Raw genomic sequence first — 23,440 nt, 5'->3', positions numbered from 1 at the left:
ATTGCCCCAAAAATGATATCATCAATATAGACCTGAACAATGAGTAGGTTCCTTCCCCGTTTCTTTAGGAACAAGGTGTTGTCAATTTTTCCTCTTTTAAAACCATTTTCTAAGAGGAACTTTGAAAGTCTTTCATACCAAGCTCGAGGAGCCCGCTTCAACCCATGTAATGCTTTATCCAGTTTAAACACACATTCAGGGTGTTCATTACATTCAAACCCTGGAGGTTGCTTCGCATAGACTTCTTCCTTAAGAAGTCCATTCCGAAATGCACTTTTGACATCCATTTGGAATAAGGTGAATTCCATATGAGATGCAAAAGCGATTAGAATTCTAATAGCTTCCATGCGAGCGACCAGAGAAAATATTTCATCATAATCAATCCCTTCCTCCTGATTGTAGCCTTGAACTACTAGCCTAGCCTTATTCCTTATGGTGTTTCCATGTTCATCAAGCTTGTTCCTGAATATCCACCTGGTTCCTATAATGGTTCGATTTGAGGGTCTAGGTACCAGGTGCCAGACATTGTTCCTTTCAAACTGATGTAATTCATCTTGTATGACTCTTATCCAATCTGCATCTTTCAGGCCTTCCTTGATATTCTTGGGTTCTATTTGGGAAAGAAAGGCGGAGAAGGCAAGTGAATTTCGGGCTTTTGACCTGGTTTGTACTCCGGAATCTAGAGGGGTAGTTATGTTGTCAAGAGGATGAGAGCTTTTGTGTTTCTAGTTAGACATATGAGGTTCATTTGTAGAGGATGTGGGTACATTTAACTGGTTTTCTTGTGTTTTTCTCTCAGGTGCTAGTGGAGTACCCTGAATTGCATCAACCACTCTTTCTTCAGCTTCAGTGGTTGTAATTGAAGTACCTGGTTCCATTGAAGGAGAGGCAGTATTGTCTTCACTCGGCTCTTTTACTTGGCTCATCATATCTTCCTTTCCATTTGTCATGTCAATGACTTTGCAGGGACTAGTAAGGGTTCTCCATCTTGATCCTTTTCAGCACTCTTCTCACATGATGGATAGGACTCATCAAAAACAACATGAACACTTTCCTCAACACATTGAGTTTGCTTATTGTATATCTTGTACGATTTGCTTTGAGAGGAGTAGCCCATAAATATTCCTTCATCACTCTTGGCATCAAATTTACCAAACTGATCCTTTCCATTATTGAGAACATAGCATTTGCACCAAAATGTTCTTAGGTGAGTCAGTTTGGGTTTCCTTCCATTCAGCAAATCATATGGGGTTTTGTTCAGGATTGATCTGATCATGCACCTATTCACCAAATAGCAGGCGTGTTGACTGCTTCAGCCCAGAAGTTCTTTGCAATTCCACTGTCTATTTGCATTATTCTTGCCATTTCTTCAAGATTTCTGTTCTTCCTTTCCACTACTCCATTTTGTTGGGGGTGTTCTGGGAGCTAAGAAGTTGTGAGTGATGCCATTTTCATTGCAGAACTCATCAAATTTGGCATTGTCAAATTCTGTTCCATGATCTGATCTAATGCATGCGACTCTAGATTCCATCTTCACCTGGATTTTCTTCACAAAGGCCACAAACACCTCAAAGGTTTCATCTTTAGTTCTGAGAAATAGAGTCCATGTGAATCTGGAGTAGTCATCCACTATCACAAAAATGTATCTTTTTCCTCCCCTGCTTTGCACTCTCATAGCACCACATAGGTTCATATGCAGAAGTTCAAGTGGCTTTGAGGTGCTCACATCCCTTTTAGACTTAAAAGAGGACTTCACATGTTTTCCTCTAGCACATGCATCATAAACTTTTTGTACCTTAAACTTTGACATGGGCAGACCATGGACCATGTTCTTCTGAATTAGTTTGTACAGAAGAGAGAAGCTTGTGTGCCCCAATCTTCTGTACCAGAGTTCAGCATCATCATCAATAGCTTTCAGACAACTCAGATCACCACTTTGTAAGGACTCGAAATCAGCAACATAGATATTCTTGTATCTCTTGGCCACAAGTAGCACTTCACCAGTCACCATAGTAACTGTACATATCTTGGACAAGAATTCCACGTTGTTTCCTTTATCACAAATCTAAGAGACACTTAAGAGACTGTACTTAAGACCATTGACATAGTACACATGTTCAATAGAATAAGTGAGTGACTTCCTGACTTTTCCAACTCCAAGAATGTACCCCTTTTTTCCATTGCCAAAGGATACACTCCCTCCCTGCAAGGCATTTAGTGAAAGAAAGTCCATGGTGTTCCCACTCATGTGCTTTGAACACCCACTATCCATGAACCATTGTTGACCGCTTCCTTTCATTGTTCCCTGCACAACAAGATCAAGAGTTAGTTTTAGGAACCCAAGCAAGTTTGGGTCCCTTGTAGTAGGCAAGAGGATGAATAAGAGCTCTCTTATTCCATGTAGGTAATATGCGTTTTTGTGAGTGGAACCTGGTCCCTTTTTAGTAGTTACATTTTCAACAACCATTCGATTTTTCTGAGTGAACTGGACCCTAGCTTGATAATTTTCCTTGAAATGTGCATTGTTCCCACAGTGGGTACATAGCCAGTTTTCAGGTACAGTCACATATTTGCTATGTGGGTTGTAAGGGGTTTTCTCCCTTTGGAACCCTATTCCCTGCCTGTTTCGACCATTATTAGTGTACATGGCAGTGATAGCTTATGAGGACCAGATCCACTTTAGGGACTTTTCAAGATCATTTTTTACTCTTTCCAGTTCAGTTTGGAGGTGCTTGTTTTTTTCAGTTTCAACACACATCCTAGTTCTCACAGCTTTCAACTCGTTTTCAAGCCTAATGTGTTCCTCACTAGCTATCTCTTTTCCTTTTCCAGTATTTCCAGGTTTAGACTTAGTTCCTAGTACCTCCATTGTTTCCCTAAGGTCTGCACTTACTACCAAGAGATCATCTCTTTCTTCCTCAATTTCAGTCACTGTTTTTACTAGGGCCTCCTTTTCTTTGCTGAAGTTCTCAATAGTTTCCTTATGGTCAACAACTACTACCACTAAGTCATCTCTTTTATGCTCTAAGTTGGAAATCTTTTTGGTCAAGACATCTTTTTCTTTCTTCAACTCACAAATGGTTTCCTTCAAATCCACTACACACACTACTAGATCATCTCTGATTTGTTCAACTTCCCCTAGTTCTAAGATCAAGGCATCCTTATCCTCCAGAAGGTTATGATAGGCATCAATCAATACATTAGCTAAAGACATAAGTTTCTTAGGAGAGTATGATTTCAGTTTTCTCTGAACATCCCTGAAATTTACCTCATTATTGTCATCATTTTTATCATCATCTGATTGAGCCATCAAAGCAAAAGTTGAATCATATTCGTTTTCCTCGCTTTTAGCTACTATCATGGAACTATCACCAGCATCAGTTTCATCTTCAGACTCACTAGAGGAGCCCCCCATGCTGCAAGAGCCTGTTTCACCACAATGTCAACAGATCTCTTTCTTTTGAAGTCCTTGAGAGGAACCGGGTTCCTCTTAGCTGCTTTCTCAGGGTTGTACTTGGAAAATTCTTGCTTTAGGAGAGGACAGTCTTTGATGAAGTACCCAGGCTTTCCACACTTATGACAGAGATCATAGTTTTTTGGTTTGCTAGAGCTGCCCCTTTTTAGCATTTCTCCATTTCTTCTGACCATCTTCTGAAATCTTTTAGTTAAGTAAGCCATGTCATTGTTCTCCTAACTTGAGTCATTGCTATCAGCTTTGAGTACCAGGTTCTTTTCTTTCTTTAGTTCTCTTCTTTCACTGTCTATCTTCATCTTCATCTCGTAGGTCTTTAGATTTCCAACCATCTCTTCTATGGTCAACTCCTGCAAGTCCTTTACTTCAGTAATAGCATTCACCTTGCTTTCCTAAGGGCTAGGCAGAATACTGAGGATTTTCCTCACTAGTTTGTTCCTAGGAATGGTTTCACCAAGTGAGTGTAACTCATTTATGATGGAAATGAATCTTGTGTGCATATCTTGAATAGATTCATCGTCCTTCATCCTGAAGAGTTCATACTCTGTAGTGAGCATATCGATCATAGATTGTTTTACTTGGGTGGTTCCCTCATGAGCTGTTTGCAAAGCTTCCCATATCTCCTTAGAAGTGTCACAAGCAAAGATTCTATTATATTCATCAGGTTCTATTCCACATACCAAAATCTTCTTGGCACGAAAATTCTTCTCCACAGCTTTCATATCTGCGTCAGTGTATTCTTTACTAGTTTTTGGCATTGAGAATGGAAGTTCTTCAAGTACCTTTATTAGGACATAAGGACCGTCACATATGACATCCCATAACTCAGAATCCTCAGCCATGATAAAATCATGCATTCTTGTCTTCCATCACCCATAGTATTGTCCATTGAACCGAGGTGGTCTGTATGTAGATTAACCTTCTTCAAAATTTGGTGGAGCAACCATAAGGATCCTTCCTAGGTGTTAGCCTGATAGGACGAACCTACTCTGATACCAATTGTTAGTTTGTATGAGTCCACCAAATAGTAGAATACCTGATCCTCTATGAGGTTGTACTGAGAATGCTAGTGAAACGGTAAGTAAATAAGACACGAGATTTTTACGTTAAAAAATCCCAACTCAAGGGGACAAAAACCACGACCTACACTTGTAGGTTTTCAACATCACTAACTTGTAAACATCTATTACAAGCCACTTTGTAATGACTCCATTACAAAAAATTCAACTCAACTAACTTGAAATCTGTTGACAAAGAGACAAAAAGAATTGTAAAAAAATTGAAATTATTCACATAGAACTAGTTTCCAATCATTAGAGTTCATGTAGAGAGAGTAAGTAGTAACTGAAAAATCCTATTCATCAAATTTCGAAGCATACATCAGGAGTGCAGGAGTTATGAGAAGCCAGCTGCAGAAACTCAAGTGTTAACTTTGACTGTTTTCCTAGGACTAGCCTTTTATGTATAAGACTATAGACTGCAGTTAATATAGGAAAATGAGTTGTTATGTTCCTTTGCTTGGAGTAGCTATATGAGAATAGCTAAGTTTGATTTGTGATAGGTTTTCAATGTCTCTGCCTTATGTTTTGATGATCTAACAAATTTACTGTCAAGGACCAGATAGAGAACCTGACACACTTGGGCTACACTGCATGTTAACGGATTCCAGCTAAATATGAACTACTATAGCTTCAGGAGATAGAGAACCAAACAAGGACCTGATACCCTTGTGATTCCCTCATAGCAGTACGAAGTCAATTGGACATAGCTGAAAGCGACGTGATTGTCTGCACTGCACTGTTTCCAGTGGCCACTTATCCTTTGACCAACTAAAGTGCTTACATCATTCAAGTGATGTCATCAAGGTGTATCAACAAGGAGTTTATATCAAAACATCACTTGAACACTTCATTTTTTACTCAAGCCTTTTCCAAAACAGTGAACTTAATTCTCAAAAACTTGAAAAACAAAGTTAAACGCTACTACGGACCAGTTCCTAAAGTTAGTATTTTGTTGTCCTTAGTTGAGTTGTAATTTTTGTGATTATTCTTATTGTATCTCCTAAACTACTTAGCTAGAAGTGTTGATTAGGAACCCTCTTGTAAAATCCATAAACTCTCTGAGTTTATGTTGTGACTAGTTTTAGTCATAAGTTAAAGTCTTTGTAACTATATGGAGGACACTTCATGAATAAGGTAATTCTAAATAGGATAGTCGATAATAATTAAAAAATAAGGAAATTTGGATCTGTCCTATTTCTTGTCAACGGAGAGGTAGGAATATATCGTCAATACACGTAGGAAAACTGAATAACAAATTAACTTTTAACAATAATCTTCTAATGACTAATTTAAAACTAAAGAAAGACTTTACATAAAGTTGGTAAGAGTGCATTTGTAGCTCAGACACGACAGATCAACCCAATAATATAAATTACTATAGGTTTTATTGGCAATTTGGCATCCAAAGAAAGTATTTAGAAAATTGGCAAAATACATGAAGACCCCATTAAACTTGTCAAAAAATAGATTTGAACACCTAAACTAAACGGGTGTTCTTTTACCACCTAAACTAAACGGGTGTTCTTTTACCACCTAAACGTATTTGAAGTGAATTATTTTCCTACCTGAAATACTAATACCAGTCTCAGCATATGAGGTGTTTTACACGCGCGCCATGTCAAAACCATGTCAATACTAGACTTTGAAGTGTTATAGGCCTTAAAGGAGTTACAAGAACTGGAGGCTTAGATGGTGGTGTTGGAGTTTTTGGACTGTCCGAATTTTTACATGGTGGTGGCAGAGACGAAGGCGGTACACTAGCCGGAATACTAATCGAAAGAGGCGGTCACGGCGGTGGTGGTGGGGCAATGGAAACTGGCTCAATTTGCTATATCTGATTGGTGATTCTCGCCGGAGCTTCAAGATTCTGATCCCAAACATTGAAACTTCGGGGCTAAGAGTCAATGCTTATCCTTGAATATCTCTCCGGTGATGATGAACTAGGAGGAGATGGTGAATCAGATTCATTCCCCATGACTAATATCGGCACAAAATTTGCTCGCGACTGAAGCTGAGGTGGAGGAGAATACTGAGGTGGTGGAGCAGTATGAATAGCGACCAGTTCCGGTGACTTAAGGCATTAAACTTTTCGGACTCAAACTCATCGGCAGAGAAATGATCTGTGATACAGACAGATCCAGTGAACCTGAACCAGAACTGGAAGACGAGTACGAAGAAGAAGAAGATTAGATTTTGCTAGCGCTTTTGAGTTGGTAATCGTGAACTCTATGTTTTCGAAGAGGGAGGAACATTTGGTTACTTTCCGAAATATGGTGACTAAGACTCAGATTGACTATCTCCTCTTCAGGAGGTGTGATAGAGGGTTGTGTGAGGATTGCAAGGTGATCCTGAGTGAGAACCTCACAAATCAACATAGGCTCCTGGTGATGGAGGGTATCTTGATGAAGAGGAAGAAGAGGTTTGTACAGGGTCAGTTGAGAATCAGGTGGGGAGCTTTTTCTGAGGATAATGCACAGGAGTTGGAGGGGCAGTTGATAACTATGGGTGCCTAGAATAGTGGTGGGACACTAGTGCTATGTGGACGGCAATGGCGGGCTGTATAAGGGAGGCAACGAAAGAGGTGTTGGGAGATTCGAAAGGTTACTCTGGCAGGCACCGAGGCAATTGGTGGTGGAATGAAGTGGTCCAAGGGAAAGTGGAAGCCAAAAAAGCGACTTACATTAAGTTAGTAGAAAGCACAGACGAGGATCAGAGGAGAGCGAACAGAGAAAGATATAAGGAGTCTAGGAAGGAGGCGAAATTAGCGGTCATAGAGGCTAAGACTGCTGCATTTGGTCGGCTGTATGAGGAGCTTGGGGGAAAAGGTGGGGACAAGAAGTTATTCCAGTTGGCCAAAGAAAGAGAGAAGACGGCTTGCGACTTGGATCAAGTGAGGTGCATTAAAGACGAGGACGGTCGAGTATTGATGGAAGAGGCCCAGATTAGGCAAAGATGGCAGTCGTACTTTCATGAACTTCTGAATGAAGAGGGGGATGGAAACATTGTATTAGGGAAATTGGGTCGCTCCCAAAGCCACCACGACTTTAGGTATTGTAGGCGTATTAACGTTGAGGAGGTTGTGGGTGCGATGGGTAAGATGAGTCAGGTTAAAGCGACCGGACCAGACGAGAGTCCAGTAGAGTTTTGTAGATATGCGGGTAGAGTAGGCTTGGAGTGGCTGACTAGGTTGTTTAATGTTATCTTCAGGACGAAGAGGATGCGTGATGAGAGGCGGTGGAGTAAAATGGTTCCGGTGTACAAGAACAAAGGTGATATACATAATTGTAACAACTATAGGGGTATAAAGCTAATAAGTCGTACCATGAAAGTTTGGGAGAGGGTGGTGGAAGGGAGGATAAGGAGGGAGGTGTCTATATCGGAAAACTAGTTCGGGTTCATGTCGGGTCGTTCTACTACGGAAGCTATTCACCTTATCAGGAGGTTGGTGGAATAATACAGGGATAATAAGAGGGATTTGCATAAGGTGTTTATTGACCTATAGAAGGCGTATGACAAGGTCCACAAGGACGTCCTTTGGAGATGTCTGGAGGTGAAAGGTGTGACGTAACTTACATTAGGGCGATAAAGGATATGTATGATGGAGCTATGACTCAGGTTAGGACTATGGGAGGTGACTCAGAGCCTTTTCCGGTGGTTATGGGGTTACACCAAGGATCTGCACTCAGCCCCTTCTTATTTTCCCTAGTGATGGATGCACTAACACACCATATCCAAGGAGAGGTGTCATAGTGTATTTGTTCGCTGATGATATAGTTTTGATTGATGAGACGTGAGGCAGCATTAATAGGAGACTGGAGGTGTGGAGGAAGGCCTTGGAATCTAAAGGTTTCAAGTTGAGTAGGACTAAGACGGAATATATGGAATGTAAGTTAAGCAAAGTAATGAGGGAAGTGGATGTGGAAGTCAGGCTTGACTCACAGATCATCCTCAAAAGAGAAAGTTTTAAGTACTTAAGGTCAATAATCTAGGGAGATGGAAAGATAGACGGGGATGTTACGCACCGTATTGGGGTGGGGTGGATGAAATGGAGGTTAGCATCTGGAGTCTTGTGTGACAAGAATGTGCCTCCAAAACTCAAAGTAAGTTCTATAGAGCGATTGTTAGACCGGCCATGTTGTATAGGGCTGAGTGTTGGCCAGTCAAGAAGTCACATATCCAGAAGATGAAAGTTGCAGAAATGAGGATGTTGAGGTGGATGTTTGGGCACACTAGGCTGGATAAAATTAGGAATGAAGATATTTGGGAGAGGTTGGGCGTGGCTCCGATGGATGACAAGATGCGGGAAGTGCGTCTTAGATGGCTCGAACACATGTAGAGGAGAAGCCGAGATTCCCCGGTTAGAAGGTGTGAGCGGTTGGCTTTGGTAGGTACGAGAAGAGGTAGAGGTCGGCCTAAGAAGTATTGGGTCAAGGTAATCAGATAGGACATGGCACGGCTCCAGATTCCGAGGACATGACTCTATATAGGAAGGTGTGGAGGTTGAGCATTAGGGTTGTAGGTTAAGGGGTAGTCGAGCATTAGGGTTGTACATTAAGGGTTGTAGGTTAAGGGGTAGTCGGGTATTCGATTTATGTTGTGTTTCAGACTTTTGTATAATATTTGTGGTACTACTTTTCCATCTATTTGATGTCACTCACGTTGCTGATATTATTTTTTCGGGTTTTGTTGTCACAGATCTATTATCTCAGAGCCGAGGGTCTCCCGGAAATAGCCTCTCTAGTGTTACGCCCCACAGTATTACGATGATGTTACCCCCTGCAGTAATATATTACGATGATGTTACGTCCTGCAGTATTATATTACGATGATGTTACGCTTCGCAGTATTAAGTTACGACAGTATTGCACCCAGCAGTATTACATTACGGTGATGTTACGCTTTGCAGTATTAAGTTACGACAGTGTAGCACCCAGCAGTATTACATTACGGTAATGTTACGCTTCGCAGTATTAAGTTACGACAGTGTTGCACCCAGCAGTATTACATTACAGTGATGTTATGCTTTGTAGTATGAAGTTACGACGATGTTGCACTGAATTTGTCGTAAGGTAATTAACATCAGTCCAAGTAAAAGATTATTTGGAGATTATAAGGATTATGTTATTACACAAGTGATGAATAAATTTGTGAAGGTGAAAGGAGAAGCAAGTCAAAGAAAATGAATTTTTCGTCCAAGTTTGGCATATTGGGATAAAATACGGCCCGAGCTAAAATACCTGGTATTTATGGACTAGTGACATGCAAGGTACTACATGTCCATGCTAGTAAGGTGTAAAAGGTATGTGAAAAATGAGTAATATTTTAAGTAAGTAGGAATAATTCTCAATTTTGCGGGTAATTGATTAATTACCGGGTAATAGGACATTACCCAGTTAACTAATAAGTGGATAAAACTTAATTAATACTCCAAGGACATGTGGCAACACTAGCTTACCACATGAAGTGACTAAGCAATTAAACATCCTAGGTGGCTATATATGATGTACTTGAATCAGAAAACTAAAAGAGTGATTATCCTTTTATCCAAAACAATTCATGTACAAATCTTGAACACAAAGTAACATTTCTGGTTTCAATAAGAAAGCAAGAAGGATTTCCATTCTTACTTTGAAAGGTTGGAAATTAATTCCTTGTGAAGGATCAAACAACCTTCTGTTTTGGTTTAACACCAAAAACAGAAACCATTTCGTCCAAACATTTCAAGAAATCATAGCATAATTTCGTCCAAGATTCAGAAAGCAGAAATTCGATTTCTTTTGAGTTCTAAGTTCAATCAACGAAAGTTCTCCAATGGAATATTATACAAAGTTTTCCCTACTCCAGGTATGTTAAGGCTATCCCTTCTTTCTTTTGGCATGATCTACACGATACGAATGAAACGTGCAAATGCACAAATTCCATAAATGACTCTATTCATAGAAGTATTAGAGATATCTATGTTCTTGAATTTCCATGTGTCATAATATTTTATCATCTGTTCATGGGTCTCAGAAAAATATGAAAGTTAAAACGAGTTTACTTTATGATATTACTCAAAGGAAAAATAGTCTTATGACATTTTGAAAGATTTTATTAACGTATTTTTCATGCATTGCATTCATGTACATTGACCCGTGACCAGATGGCGTTATATACGCATATATATATATATATGTATATGGGATATGAAAAAGGTTATGGCGTTACATACGCACCACCACCTGATCAGCTGGTATACGTTGATGATTTTGCCCACAGTGGCCAAGATGATATGATGGGATGCCCTCAGAGGCTGATGATGTTATGAAACATGTACCTATGCACGATATGACATTCATACGTATATGCATGATACTATAATCATTTCATGATTTACAAAGTTATTCAGACTTATAGGTTGAGTCATGTACTACATATTTCTTCCATGTCTGTTATGTACTTATTTATGTGCCTTACATACTCGATACATTTTTCGTACTGACGTCCCTTTTGCCTGCGGATGCTGCATTTCATGTCTGTAGGCCCCGATAGACAGGTCAAGAGCCCTCCAAGTAGGCTATCAGCTCAACGGAATATGTTGGTGCGCTCCATTTGCTTCGGAGTTGCTTGTTTGGTTAGTATAATTTAGACATGTATTGTTTGGTATGGCGGGACTCTATCCCGATCTTTATGACATTTATGTACTCTTAGAGGCTTGTAGACATATGTCGTGTATGTGAAAGATTGTACGGCCTTGTCGGCCTATATTTTGAGTTTATAAATGATCATGTTGGCTTATTAGGCCCGTATGTCATGTGTATATGCAACAACAACAACGGCCCAGTATAATCCCACAAGCACTTGTATATGATGATGTAATAAGAAAGATACGTTACGTTGGTACTCGGTTGAGTAAGATATCGGGCACCCATTGCGGCCCATCGGTTTGGGCCGTGACATCTACCCCCTCTGGGGTAGGGGTAAGGTCTACGTACACTTTACCCTCCCAGACCCCACTGAGTGGGATTTTACTAGGTTGTTGTTGTTGTTATTTTTTTGCCACATCAGCTATTAGGGTGGAAAATAATTCATTTCAAATGCGTTTAGGTGTTAAAAAAACACCCGTTTAATTTAAGTGTTCAAACTTATTTTTTGGACAAGTTTAATGGGGTATTTATGTATTTGGCCTAGAAAATTCAAACAATCCCATTAATTACCCAGATAACCACATTGACCCGAAGTATGAACCTTACTGTCACGACCCAAATCCTAACCTGTCGTGATGGCACCTATCGTGATACTAGGCAAGCTGACATTTCCAAAATACTCCCAACATTTAATAAAAAATGAGTCAGATAATTTTAAATAACCAAAATTTTCATAAAACAGGGTAAAACCCAAAACACAAGTGCAAAAAATATAGCTCATAATATCGGGGTGTCACTAAGTTCATGAGCATTTATATATTACAAGTCTAGAAAAGAAATGTCTACGAGAGTCTGTATCAAAATACAAATAAAGAAAAGATAAGGAAGGAGAAACAAGGATTGCGAACGCCAGCTACCTCGTAGTCTCCAAAGGCCAACCGTGCACGATATCAACGCCCACCGTGTCTGAAAATACCTGGATCTGCACACGAAGTGCAGGGTGTAGCGTGAGTACAACCAACTTAGTAAGTAACAATAATAAATAAGGAACTGGAAGATAATGACGAGCTACACAGTTATAGTTCATTTTCAGTAGTCTCAACAAGAAAGTAGACATGATTTCAAATCCGGCATTTTAAATCAAATCAGTTTGTTCATGTCAAGTTCAAGTAAAAACTAGATATAATATCTCCCAAAAGTTTCAAAACAGTGACATATAGCAGTTATGTGCAACAACAATGAAAGCAAATACAGCCTCTCAGGGCAACAGTCCCTCGATCTTTCTCAATAGCTCATCACTCGACTCTCAGCCTCGACACTCACACTCAATAGGTATCTACGCTCACTGGGGTTGTACAGACTCCGGAGGGGCTCCTTCAGCCCAAGTGTTATATCGCTGCGGCGTGCAGCCCGATCCCATAATAAATAAATAGTTATAAGGCTCGTTGCGGCGTGCAACCATATATATATATATATATATATATCCCTAAGGCTCCCATATATATATACATATAGCTCATAGCTCGGTACTCAGGGCCTAACTCAGTCACCAACCTCTCCAGTCTCTCAGGCTCTCAGAAATCATAAAAATCAGCCCAAAAAGAGATAATATAATGTATCAACAAGAAACAAGAAGAGACTGAGATATGATATGCAAGTAAAATCGTGACTGAGTACAAGACAACAATTAGCAAATAATTCAACAAGTACACGACCTCTGTGGGTCCCAACAGTATCAACACATAGCCTAAACATGATTTCTAACATGATTAACGGTCAAATTTCTATAACATAAGGAAAGCACATGGCTAACAACAAGTTATTCAATTTTGCAGTTCCACGGAATGAACCAAGTCACAATTCCTATGGTGCACGCCCACACGCACGTCACCTAGAATGTGCGTCACCTCCAAACCAATCACATAATGCATAATCCGGGGTTTCATACCCTTATAACCAGATTTAGAATTGTTAATTACCTCAATCCGAGCAAAACTCTACTCCAATATGCCTTTGCCTTGCGAATCGGTCTCCAAATGTCCCCGAATCTAGCCACAAGCACTACAATACAATCAATGCGGGCTAAAGGAATCAATTCTACAAGAAATTATGAAATTATAGATCAAAATCCGAAATCGTCTCAAACCCGGCCCCCGGGCCCACGTCTTGAAATCCGACAAAAGTCACAAAATCCGAAAGCCCATTCAACCACGAGTCTAATCATGCCAAATTTACTCAAATCCGATAACAAAATCGCATTCAAACCCTCAAAAATCTAGCCCAAGAACTCTTCCTCCCCAAATCATAAATTTAATGGTAGAATCAAAGGCATAATCATGGAAATTAACTAAAATTAGATAGAAATCACTTACCCCTAACACCTACGTGAAAATTCCTCCAAAAATCGCCTTCTACCGAGCTTCCGGTTTAATTTTATGATATGAACTCGAAACTCTCGTTTTGAATCTTTTAAATCTGCCCAGTGATACATTCATCGCGAACGCGGAAGAATCCTTGCATTCGCATAGAACAACTCAGACTGCCCCTCAAATTTACTCCATGAGAACGCGGTGGCCCTCCCGCGATCGCGGACCTCTGCCTCCTCCAATCTATGCGTTCGCGTCTCACCTCACGCGATCGCGAAGCACAAACGTTAGAAACCCAACTGCCCTCCTCATCTCTTCACGAACGCGGCATAGCCCACGCGTTCGCAACTCACAGTCTAGCCACACGTACGCGATCGCAGACCCTCACTCGTGAACGCTTAGGCAAAAATTACACCACCCGAAACTCATCTGAGTCCCCCGGGACATCAACCAAACATACCATCAAGTCCCAAAACATCATACGAACTAAGTCGAACCCTCAAACCTCTTCAAAGAACATCAAAAACACGAATTGCACATGGATTCAAGCCTAATGAACTTTGAAATTTCTAAATTCTACAAACGATGCTGAAACCTATCAAATCACGTCCGATTGACCTCAAATTTTGTACACAAATCGCAAATGACACCACGAACCTATTCCAACTTTCGAAAATCCAATCCGACCTCGATATCAAAAAGTCCACTCCCGGTCAAACTTTCCAAAATTCCAACTTTCTCCATTTCAAGCCTAATTCTATTATTGACCTCCAAATCACAATCCGGACACGGTCCTAAGTCCAGAATCACCCAATGGAGCTAACTAAACCATCAAAATACAAATCTGAGGTCGTTTACACATAAGTCAACATCCGGTCAACTTTTTCATCTTAAGCTTTCCATTATGAGACTAAATGTCTCAATACACTCCGAAATCTCTCTAGACCCGAACCAACCAACCTGGTAAGTCATATAATAGTTGTAGCACACAAAAGGAGCAGTAAATGGGGAAACAAGGCTACAACTCTCAAAATGACTGGCCGGCTCGTTACACTTACACGAAAAGGTCCAAGTTATATTTAGAGAATCCTATTCCCACCTACGCTACTTGGTAAAAGGGATTTTTCCTTGTTAGTAAAATGGTAGAAATGACACCGGGTAGCTACTCCAAATGACTAGTATTTAAGAATTAATCAGTGTGTCCTGAATTGTTCAAAATGAATTGTTCAAAATGACTACTTGGTAAAAGGGATTTTTCAGTTTAATTTTTCAAAATGAATTGTTCTGAAATTAATGTTTTTAGTTTAAAATTTCAGGACAAGATAAATACTGGCTAATCTCTAAATAGCAATCCTAAAAATGCTATCCGTGCACTTGCTGGTAAAGGTAGAGTGCACTTCATAAAGTCGTTTATGTAGCTTCGTTAGAGAAAAGGATTGAAAGTTCTAGTGTCAACAACTAATCACATTCAGCACATCGCAAGTTCCGCTCAAATGGCAGATGGTCACTTCAGAAAATTGCCATCTGAGAGATATCAGACAGTAAAGGGATTTCTCAATCTAATTGAGAATGGAATCGGACCAATATAGAGGCGATATTCAAGACGGTTAGTCTGTTCTTGGATTTCAAGTACAGGGTTGCAGAATTCTTGTGTGTGATATTCCATTAATTAGGAGAGCTTAAACAAGCTCGATCCAGAACTCAGGCAAACACAAACAGACAAATTTTAAGACTTGCTGATATTGCCACTATAACACAAATAGCTAGTTGGTCTCCGCTACATGACTACTCATCAAAATGTTTATCCTGCTACATGAACTGGACAACTAATGACGACCGAAGATATCGCATATATGTTTCTTATTCAGTAGTTACTATGGTGTGCTGGGAATACGTTCAGATCCAGAAATGTGAGAGGCTGCATCATCTTTTGAAATGGCAAAATTGTTCACAGGAGCCACCTTCCTTGAGTGGTCTCTCTTCCCATCTTTAGTTGTTGACCTGGAACCATTTTGGTGTGAATTAAGAGACAGCCTTCTGTTGGCTGACCCATTGGCGTTCCCATTTGCTCGTGGACCCACCACCTTCTTTGTACCAAGTGGTCGAGCAGGGCTTGGTGTTGATCCAAATGGTGTTTCTGGTTCTTTGCTTATCTGCTCATGGAACTTCTTCTGGTCCTGCCCGACACCAAAAGAGCATATGTACTAGTGAGGCCTTTGGATTGTCAGAATTATGGATATGAACTTGAAAACAAGATTAGTGAAAGGTTAAATATAAATTATCCTGACCAAGTAGCGTCAAACAAATTGATCACACACCATAAAAGATGCTGCACTTACCCGCAACCTTCGTTTCTCTTCTTCTCTATCGTGCCTGAGCATCATATATTCGTCTAGCATGGCAAGCAGTGGAACACCGTCATATGTGAACGTGGTGCCCCGATCTTGTTCCCATGCTCTTGTTTTAGCAATCAAGGAGTCCACAAGAGCTACATAGACGAAATAGTCAATTAGCAAATAAAAGGGATTACATCTTCAGATGAGTCTTTGTTGGACTTCCTCTGGAGAGGAAAGAACCAAGGGCATTTATACCATTTAGCATTACCTGGAATTTTGTTGACCAATATCCGAGCCTTTTCGGCCCTCTTCAAATTTAAGTGTGCACCTCTGCTTGCATTATACCGGTTCTGATCCTGTTTCACGAGTCAGATAATTGATGAAATTTTAATATTAAATACCAGGAGATAGACACCTCTAAGTTAATTCAATGAAAGAGAGGCATGCAAAACATATTTTAACCAAACACCAAAATCTTATAACTTCCCCCAATCATATTTAACTACAAAAACTTGCTCATTAGCACTTCTAAATTATTAATATATTATAGATGCAGGCAGAAGTACAAGTGTCTATTTGTGTGCCAATTGTTGGTTATCTTCTACAGCTAACAATCAATCACCCATTGCTATGCTTAAGGGACTTGTACCTTCAGGAAGATATCGTGGCCGTTGGTTTATTCAATTAAAAGAGGAGGGCGTGCAAGCTATCTTATTGTCAGTTTTGCCCATTTAGTTTACCAGTAAAGTCTTTAATTGGACCTTAAGTCCGAGTTTGTTTTAATTTGTTTTATTTCGGTCCTTGTTAGTTAGCATTTGCGGGAAGTTGGTGAGGTGGCTTTTGCTGATTTCAGGGTTGATAGGGGACGATTACAGCAAAAATTATACAAACTACCTAAGTTGAGCGGACTCTTCATTTTTGGTGTCGCATCCGTCTCGACATGGGACGGGAGCGGATGCGGGAGCGGGATGCGTCCCGGATTCGGTCGACTAACTTCGGATACTTTGACCTAAGTCCGTCAACAAATTTGGGGGAAAATTGACATTTTGATTTCTCAAAATTAAAAATAAAACAGATTTAAGACATGGGAAGTGACATACTTTCAATATTGTAGTACTTCTGTCTCATATTTGCTGCTTTGTGTTTCGGAAAACCAAGAATTCAAGGGGTCGTGTTCTGAGTTCGGACTTCTGGTAGACAGTAGCAGCGATATAGATGGAGAGTTGGTGGAAGGCCTTGAATGGCTTTCTTTTTCTCTTTATAGTTCTATTTTTTATAATTTTGAATTTTTTTAGCCAAATCCCCGCACCCGTATCCATACCTGGATCCGCACTTCCGAATCTTAAAATTTAAATTTTGCCGAATCCGACACTCGGATCCATGCCCCTATCGAATGCCCGCACCTGTGTCCGATCAACTTAGCAAACTAAGCTCATTTGGATCATGTTGAATGAATTGAAACCCTAATCTTCTTCCTATCTCCTTCTCTTTCCCTTCCTCTTCTTTTTCTCTTCTCTTTCCCTTTCTCATATAAATGTGGTGTCTGGGCCAGCTTGCACGCACCTCGACTAATTCCACGGAGTACCCTCTAGTTCCTACCAGCGCAGGTACCGGGTAACTCTGTCTCCTACCAGCGCAGGTACCGGGTAACTCTGTCAACCAAGGCTTAGACAGATGGAAAGAAATCACCTAGTATTTTTTTCTCTCCACGGGGATTTGAACTTGAGACCTCATAGTTCTCAATCCACTTCATTGGCCACTAGGCCACCGCAGCACTGCTTAGGTGCTCTTTCCCTTTCTCATCTCTTCTATTCATTTCTGTATTTTTCTGCTTGTAACAAGGAATGAGCTCACCTCAGCTTGTGACACACATATGAGTTGAATCAATAAGCACATTTTCACATTTTCATGCTTTAGATTCCGTTATACTAAGTAGCTAGAATTTCATAACACTTTCAAGAATCTTTCACTTTCTCATCAAGAATGCTTTACCGGCTTCTTCGACCTAATCTCTTTGGAAGCTATATGTATAAAAAGAATAACCCACGAACAGCGATAACCTATACAAGATCGATATCTTGTTATTTCAATTACTCCGTCCATTTCACTTTTGGTGACAATGTTTGGCTGGGAATGGTATTTAAGATGTTAATTTGACATGATATATTAGTGATGATGGAAAAAATATTGAAGTGGCGGTTGGAAACAGAGAAAAACATCACATTAATATAAAATCGAAGTAAGACGGTTGATAGTTTACTGATTGAAAAACAGTGAATAGTTTAATGAATTTAAATTCTTGAAAGTTGTGAAAATTGTAGAGAAATAAAATGGTGTCAAACATTGTGGGAAGTCCCAAAATGGATAGAGTATCATATGAAATGGAACAAAGGGAATACAATTTACTGGTGTCCTAGCATCATTTTGACCAAGAAAATATGGAAGCAAAGTATGTAACCATTTAAGAAAGAGCAACGTCTTAGAAAGGAAAAAGAAGGGCAGGTGGTGTTTTCCACGTTGGAGGTAGCATACTAATGAAAAGCTGGATTCATCTCATAACAGACAGATGACGAAGACAAGATAAACTTACCCTGTTGTAGTCTTCAAGCCAGCTCTCTTCTTCGCAAGCTGCCATCCATTTCTCAACTTTTTCCAATATTTCTTTCCTGCTATGAGCCTCTTCATTTGCTTTTACAATCTGGTTGTCCATGTCTGTGAGTAACTCAGCAGGCTCAATATTCCCTGATTCAATTAGTGTCATAATCTTCTGTCGAGCAGCCTCAGAGTCAATCTCTACGTGGGCATGAGCAAAAATCTCTTCAAGCACTGCCTGCTTTTTGAAAGCAATCTCCTTCATCCTGCTAGCTTTTAGCTGATCAAGTCTTTCAACTTCCACTTCAGCCTGGGCGATAACAAGCTAATAACAATTACCAACAAGCAATTGTAAATGCACAAATGAATTTTAAAATGCATACCATCTCTTAATACCTGTTCAATCAGATCTAGAGCAAGAGCCCCAGGAATAGACACTTCATCAACTGAAGCCGATATGTTGCAGCAAACATGGTCAAACAAGCTTCTTTCTTCTTCAGGTGTATCCATCAAATTCCATAAGTCAATCAGCTGAGTTGTTAATTCTTGAAGCTGCAAGAGGGGATTGATGTTAGAAGAGAGAACATGTCAAAGAAATGGAGACTGACCAAAATATTTATCATCTAGACATGAGAAACCATTGGTTCGACATATCTGGAGGTCCCAGTTCAATTGCATCTTGATGTGATTCCCAAATAATATTGAAAATAATGCACAGAAGCAAATAAGCATTGGAAAAACACCTCCTACATCCAGAGGCGGATCTAGGATTTTTATAACATAGGTGCACCACTAGAAAAGGAGAAAAAAGAAAGTATTAAGTGCGATTTGATCCCTAGTCCTCTAGGTAAATAACTCATCATTCAACCAAATGCACTATTTAGCCTCTTTGGCGCATGGGTGCCAGCAGAGAATACTAGACCAATTCCAAAAAAAAATATACATAAAATACCTAACTTGACGGAAAGACCATGGGTTCACGTACCCCGTCAATTTGCCTACAAATCCGCCCCTGCCTACATCGGTAAGCGCCATCATGGGCAGTTGAATGAACTATATAGTGATTACAACAATGCAGAGGAGAAAATTTCCTATCATGATCAGAGGATGGACAAACAGACTCCATATCCAGCAATTTCCATTTGTTCAGTATATACAAAATCTCCAGTACTTAAGAATCCAAGTACTGTAAAACACAATTTGAAATAACTTCTGGGAATTTCAAAATATGCCCAATGAATTGACTGTTTGCTTGACCGTACATTCTAACTTGATTTGAAGAGCTAGGCCAAGTGCAAGGACCAACTTAAAACAGTGAGGACATTACCTTCTGCAGCCTTTGCTTCTTATCTTCCGTTAATGCTAAGACGGTTCTTGAAAGATTTGATAGTGTGTCATCGCTTATACTTTTCGATTGTACACCAGTAGAATCATTCAGGCTTGGGTGAACTTCAGTGATAGTACCAAAGAAGTCCAAGCCAAGAACAGCACATAGATCATGTATGGTGCTCACGAACTCAAGGACTTTGTGCAGTCTCTCACTCTGCAATATTAAACAAAGATGTGTGGTTAATAGCTCGTTGGAGGATAAACTAGACTAGTAAAGGAATAAATCCTACTAAAATATGGCTAAACCTTTTCTTTTTGAAGCTCTTGAAGTTGTGCTTGAAATTCATCCAACTTCTTCAGAGATAAATCAGACTCATCTACTTTAGGATTCTCTACATGCTCGCTAATCCCAGCAATCTCACTGCTAATCTTTTCAATTTGCGCTTGTACGTCGAAGAACTCTTTTACCCTATCCTCTTTCTGTTTCCACAAGTTTTCCAGCGCTGGTGCTATAGCTGCAAGTTGTTCCTTGATTGAGCCTGAAGCCTTCTCAGGCTGCAAATCAAACCCAAGATTTTGAAAAAATAAAAACGAATATTAGAAAAAGGTAACAGTCTAATGACTTCCAATTGCAAACCAAGAATTTTTAAATAGTTCTGTCCATCCATAGCCAAACTGAAATACAGCCACTCACTATTCCAGCATATGTTTTCTCTCCAAGTGCTGCTAGCAGCCTGCAGAGTTCAATTTTGGCATCTGCCAATGCCTCCAGAAGGTGAGCCCGTGACTTCACTGCTTGGCCAACCTTTCTCTTGTAGACATCCAAGCACTCTCTGTCCATCTGAAGAAGTATCTCATGCCACTCGTCATCAGTTTGACCAACCTCATCCCAAATTTGCTGCATTGACAGAAAAGTGTATTTCACCATCACTAGATTATACTAATGATAATACTGCATAACTCTAGCAGCTATTGCATGATTATTGCTCACAGAAGTTTAACACCAAGAATTAATTCAGAAAAAAGTAATTGCCTGCAACTGTTGTAGTAGAGAACCACAAGTTGTTTCTCCAAGAACAGGATTTTCAGCATCCACTGCTGCCATCTTCAGTCACTCGGATCAAACCTGAAACAGATATAAAACCAAGCTAAATTTCAGAGTACAACAATATATATCGAAAGAATATTATTTAAACAGCACTACAACATCAGTAAAACAGCATTTTAAAAGCATTTTCTTTTTTGTTGCGCTAATAAATATAGAGTATAACTAATATCCACCAATGGTATAAAGAATTTTTACACTATCAGGTGACCTGCCTTATTCCCACTTTTTATGGAGGGTTACCTGCAAATTACGTAATTTGGATGACCTGATTGTGTAATTATTTATTTACACTGTCGCACACATAAGTTAAATTCATAATTACATACCGTGTGAATCAGTACTGAAATTAACTGAATTTTTTGCTAGATAAAGCGCAATACGACTAAAAAAGAAAGGGCTACTACAGTGGACTGTAGAGCTGTGATCTCCATAGTTGGTCACAAAATAAGTGATAAAATCATTTGAAAACCTCAGTTAACCTTTAAACTCTGATAGCAAAAGTAGGTACAATTCATTGCAAGCTTTGACAGCAGAGACACACTATGACTACGATGCTAAGGCTATTGACTGGAAAATCCTCAAGCAACGCACTGGACACATTCCAACACCGAGCCATAATCAACTTAAGACCAAATTAGTACCTTGTACATACACAAATGCAATTCAATTTAAGACCAAATCACAATAATTGAATGCCATAAATACTTAAAAACAAATAGACCTCTAAAAAGAACACTGATAAAAAACTGGAATTACACTTAAGCGATAAGCTCATTGCTTGTTTTTTCTATACCGAAAAAGTAAAACCAACAAAGAAGAGTTGAAATGAAGGGAAAGCTTACCCAGATCGTACTTGAAGAGTAGGGTTTTGTTTTTTTGAGAAAATGTGGTCACAGATCTGCAGGGTTTACTTCACATTCACTATATCTATATGAGTGTGTGTGTGTGTGTAATCAGTGAGTAGAAACTAGAAAGAGTGATCCAAGGACAGAGAAAAGGATATATCTAATCTAGAGTGAAGAAATAATGAGAAAAAGTGGGGCCGCTTAATACGACAACGTATATAAATAGTCAATCATAGAGAAGAGTTTCTTTGCCAGTTCTTATTGGAACTATTTACGAATATGACACTGAGGCAACCTGGAGCAGTGGAGACTGGCATTTGACTGACTAGGCCAGACCTGGCCTTGCTCGAAATCTTTCGTTCAATCCAAATTCTGAACATATAAGACTATATAATTAAAGAAGTCTTACATTTCCATTTCATTGTTTATCTAAGTCGAAGTATTATACTATACTGTTTCTGTTTAGATTTAATAAATGATCATGTGTTTTTCTTAATTCTAAAAGACAAAAATTCAAAATGCTTTTACTTTTACATCTATGAGATAAGTGTTCACACTTAAAATTGAATAACAATTAAATTTATAATGTGATTTTAATAATACGTGATTTCACCTAATACCAATTGATAAATGTGAATATTAGTGATAGAAATTAATAAAAGTAAACCAGTGTTGAAACGGAATTCAACCCTCAAGTTAGAATGCCCTCGAACTGATTGATACCAGAACAAGCAAAAACAAGATAAGCTGATGAACAAGAGTTTATAAGCTAAAAAAAGTATTATGTTGCTTTGATATGTGAGAATCCAAGTCCGTTACAAATGATTGGAACCGTATTTATATAGTAGAGGAATTCTAATTATGGTATAACTCTAATTACATAAGGAAATCCCATGACTAGTTAATTAACCGTTCTTGATTTGATCTGTTCCGAGATTCCCACCATGATATTCGACCAGTCACGGATATTTCGTCTTTCTGTTATTATGCTATCTTCGATCTTGCTCGATGTCTGTCTCATTTGGTCTCGATCACTACTGGCCTCGATCTCGGCAAGTACCTCGAACCCTGAACTCAGTACCTGATCCTCATGCCTCTTTCTGATCTATTACGGGATCGGTCTTCGATCCTTCACCCTGGTTTCGGCAAATTAGTAAAATCGAGCAGGTCTGATTTTAACCGTATTCAATAACTACTAGAGATTTAATGCAAGATTTGGTTAAATGCAGTAAAAGAGAAATCATGTCGACATATAGTCCTTGTATTTTTACTTTAATTTGCTCTAGATAAAATTGGTTGAGCAGCTATTCTTTGACAATCAATTAGTCAAGAATACATCGTCTTTCCGATTTTAGGCATGATGATAAAAAAATCAGAAGCAAAATATCCTTGAAATCATAGAGAATGGGAGAGGATCAAATTAACTCCGATAGGTTAGTGATATTCTTATAGTCCGTTTGGCCAAACTTCTAAAATCAGCTTATTTTGGGAAGTGTTTTTCTCAAAAGTACTTTCTAAAAGAAGTGATTTTGGTGAGAAATAGTTTGTATTTGGCTAATTAATTAGAAAAGTATTTTTGAGCAGTAATCAGTGTTTGGCCAAGCTTTTGAAAACTGCTTTTAAGTGTATTTTTCTCAAAAGTGCTTCTCAGAAAGATACTTTTGGAGAGAACCTACTTTTTTTTACTTCTCCAAAACGACTTCTG

At 39.2% G+C, this 23,440-nt stretch overlaps 3 protein-coding genes across 3 annotated transcripts; 1 reads left to right on the top strand and 2 right to left on the bottom strand.

The window, feature by feature from the left end:
• Positions 1–946: 946 nt before the first annotated feature.
• LOC138870577 (spindle pole body component 110-like) lies at positions 947–4,329 on the bottom strand. Its single transcript, XM_070148398.1, has 7 exons — positions 3,901–4,329; positions 3,696–3,822; positions 2,708–3,426; positions 2,453–2,617; positions 2,147–2,203; positions 1,670–2,065; positions 947–1,162 (listed from the first exon to the last, which is right to left on the bottom strand). The coding sequence occupies exons 1-7, from the start codon at positions 4,327–4,329 to the stop codon at positions 947–949; spliced, it is 2,109 nt and encodes a 702-aa protein (XP_070004499.1).
• Positions 4,330–7,081: 2,752 nt separating this feature from the next.
• On the top strand, positions 7,082–7,921 carry LOC104235757 (uncharacterized). Its single transcript, XM_070148396.1, has one exon. The coding sequence runs from the start codon at positions 7,082–7,084 to the stop codon at positions 7,919–7,921; it is 840 nt and encodes a 279-aa protein (XP_070004497.1).
• Positions 7,922–15,247: 7,326 nt separating this feature from the next.
• On the bottom strand, positions 15,248–21,879 carry LOC104235756 (65-kDa microtubule-associated protein 1-like). The gene is made up of 10 exons (XM_009789567.2): positions 21,733–21,879; positions 20,816–20,908; positions 20,477–20,680; positions 20,089–20,337; positions 19,781–19,996; positions 18,850–19,005; positions 18,452–18,763; positions 16,130–16,217; positions 15,865–16,013; positions 15,248–15,702 (listed from the first exon to the last, which is right to left on the bottom strand). Exons 2-10 carry the CDS (start codon positions 20,885–20,887, stop codon positions 15,400–15,402), a joined length of 1,749 nt encoding a protein of 582 aa, XP_009787869.1. The 5' UTR covers positions 20,888–20,908; positions 21,733–21,879; the 3' UTR covers positions 15,248–15,399.
• Between the last annotated feature and the right edge of the window lie 1,561 nt (positions 21,880–23,440).

The sequence above is a fragment of the Nicotiana sylvestris genome, chromosome 6 (assembly GCF_000393655.2).
Source record: "Nicotiana sylvestris chromosome 6, ASM39365v2, whole genome shotgun sequence".
Classification (NCBI taxonomy): Eukaryota; Viridiplantae; Streptophyta; class Magnoliopsida; order Solanales; family Solanaceae; genus Nicotiana; species Nicotiana sylvestris.
The sequence above is the reverse complement of the archived record's forward strand: the minus strand, read 5'-3'. Positions and strand labels throughout refer to the sequence as shown.